We start from the raw sequence: 2,921 nt of genomic DNA, 5'->3' as shown, positions 1-2,921 counted from the left end.
CTTTCTTCTTCTTCTTTTACAGCTAAACACTCCTGTTTTGGGTCCTGGAGCCACCACAATGACTTATCCCGCATCCAAGATGGCTGCTAGGCGCTACCAGAGGGCAATGCAGCAGTTTAGCAACGCTCTGCAGGATGCAGGTCTTGGTTTGTGGCCCAGGAAACTCATGTAGAAAAAACCATGTAGAAAAAATAAAAATCTTGCTCATGGTCTGAGATGCCTGACATGGACACACAAACAAGTACTGTGCTATAATCTGCAAAGAGTTAGAAAATAGATTAAGTCGAAGGAAAAAGCTTGACTTGCCTTCAGTGGATGTTACTTTAGTGAGGATTAAGATTTCCAACTTTGTTTTAACAAACTGAACAATGTCTCTGGATGTCACTCCTGATCTGTTGTCTTGATGAAAATGACGAGTCATGGTATTATACAGCTTGTCCTGTGTGAAAAGTCTTAGATAACTAGGTTGTGTCCATCAGTCCATTAAATGTTGTTTTGGATGTTTTAAGTGTTAATATTTTTATTTTGATCCTTAAAGTCCCTCAGTCTTAAACTGAATCTGAGTCCTCAGCTGTTTGTCTGTGTGCCACCCAGGAGGGCAACATAGTAGAGACCGTGTGCAAACCTCTTTCTTCGCTGGCGGAGGAAGGTTGTTTCTGGAACTGCAGGACCTTTGGATATTAAAACTATGCAGACGACTATATAGCACTGATCGATCAAAGGAATATACCTTGATCATGGTTTGCTCAGAATTCTGCAGAAGGAACCTTATAACTACAGGTTCTCCAAGGCTGCTGTTGAAACCACACTGAGGGAGAAACTTAACAGCTGATGGTTGTTCCAGAACTGAGAAACGCAGCTTCACTGAGTCTGACCACCTGCCAGGCAGCACCGCTGATACCAATTTGATTACCGACAGTGTGGTAGCACAAGCTTTCCTGTCCTTGGGTACAAACAGGGAACAGAGCCTGTGCTATTGTATTGATAGCATAGACCAGGGGTCCTCAAACTTTTTCCTGTGAGGGCCACATAACTTTTCCTTTCTCTGGTGGGGGCCCAGAGTCAGTTTGTTACAGAAAAAGTGTGACGATTGCAGGAGTGCCTAAATGTAAAAAAATATTGTTTTCCAGAAAGAAGAAGCAAATAACCCTCTCTGGGTTCTTCACAGAACAAAAGTCAGAAAATAAATAATAACACTATTAAAGAAATAAAAAATAACCAAATAATCCTCTCTGGGTTCTTCACAGTAAAAAATCCAGGAAATAACACTATTTATGAAATAAATACCGTATTTTCCGGACTATAAGCTGCATGCCCACATATTTAAAAAAAAAACAGTAAACATACACATGTAAGCCGCAGATATCTCTGCCGCTCTAGGTTTTCCATCCGAGGGTGGCGGACACCGAAAATTTGAGTCATAACAGATCAATTGAATATCACATTTATTACGGTTGACAAAGAAAAAGTTACCAGGTTTAGATTTAACTGAACTGATTACAGTAGTTTCCGAACGGTAACAGTAAAAGTGCTGATCCTTCGTGTCTGCTACTAGCATGTGCTAAATGAAAATGGGCGCTTTCCTTCTTCTTTTTCTCCTTCTTCTCTTTCTTCTTCTTCTTTAGATTTATTGTTGCACTACTGCCATCTACTGGATCCTAATATCTAACCTCAAATTCTCATAATGATCCCAGTATTATTAAAAAAAAAAGAAAAATCTTCTTTTTCCCCTCAATGCTATTTAACTGATCAACAACATTCTCAAATTTCAATTCCCAATTAAAATTTAATTCCGTATTAATGGGCGCTTTCTTCTTTTATTTCCAGTTTTGACTTCCAATGATTCACTTCCTGCTAAAGAGCCCCCTGGTGGATGAAGAAAAATCCAGATATAAGCTGTATGGAAAAAAGGAAAAAAGCAGCGGTTTATAGTCCGGAAAATACGGTATATGAAAAAAAAAAAATCTAAAAGCTCTCTGGTATTGTTCAGGGGGCCGCACCAAATGTGGAGGTAGGGCGGATCCGACCCGCAGGCCGTAGTTTGGGGACCACTGGCATAGACTATCGATACACTGTTGTATTGATAGCCTATGCATTGATAGCCTATGCAGTAATCAATACAATAGTATTGATTGCTGTATTGATAGGCTTCATGATACCCATGAAGGGTAATTTTTAAATATGTGACATGCGCTTTGTGGTGAGAATGGACATGGTTGAACACAGGTTGTGATGAGAAGTGATAGTTTTAATGATGAAAACAAAGAGTGAACAGAAATCCAGGCAGCACAGGTGAGCAGTGAGGCTAGGAACTTAGGCACTGGTAGCACTTCAACAAGTCAGCGATGAACAATGATACGACAGTAGACACACGAGAAGGATCCGACAGGGAGCAGGGGGCACAGGTGAGTTTAAATACACAGAGAGAACACAAAACACAGCTGGGAACAATCAAGGACAAGACACACAGACATGGGGACTAAAGAAACCAAAAAGCAACACAGAAACCTAAATCCTCACATTTATTGAATCTAAGATACAGGTAGCTCTAGATGCTAGATATTTTAAGGTTCCCACATTCCAAAAGATAGCTTTTTATCAATGCATAGTCCACCGCAGCAGGTGATTGACATTCATAAACAGCTAATATTGTTACTTATTAGCTGTTACTTATTAAAAAATTTACAGGAGATTCATTAAAAAGCAAAACACTAGATTATTTTTGGTAAGTTTAAGAGTCCATTTTGTGACTCTTAAACATGCTCCTGATTCACCATTTTGCTACTCCAAATTATTAAATTATCAATGTGGGAACTGATAAATAGATTAAGAATCAAGACTGAATGGCTTAATCAGTCAAAAATTGATAAGACTAGGGCTGTTGTAAACGAATATTCTATCTATCGATTATTCTTACGATT

At 39.1% G+C, this 2,921-nt stretch overlaps 1 protein-coding gene across 1 annotated transcript in view; it reads left to right on the top strand.

Moving 5' to 3' along the window:
* LOC106949203 (double-stranded RNA-specific editase 1-like) overlaps window positions 1–1,099 on the top strand; it is a 25,969-nt gene extending 24,870 nt beyond the window's left edge. Inside the window, exon 10 of the mRNA XM_015035323.1 lies at window positions 23–1,099. Coding sequence (XP_014890809.1) covers window positions 23–172 — 150 coding nt within the window. The 3' untranslated portion in view covers window positions 173–1,099. The remainder of the gene's footprint in view (window positions 1–22) is intronic.
* Window positions 1,100–2,921: the final 1,822 nt, after the last annotated feature.

The sequence above is a fragment of the Poecilia latipinna genome, unplaced genomic scaffold (genome assembly GCF_001443285.1).
Source record: "Poecilia latipinna isolate Pla-1442-1.1 unplaced genomic scaffold, P_latipinna-1.0 Scaffold331, whole genome shotgun sequence".
Taxonomy (NCBI): Eukaryota; Metazoa; Chordata; class Actinopteri; order Cyprinodontiformes; family Poeciliidae; genus Poecilia; species Poecilia latipinna.
This window is presented reverse-complemented; position numbering and strand designations above follow the sequence as displayed.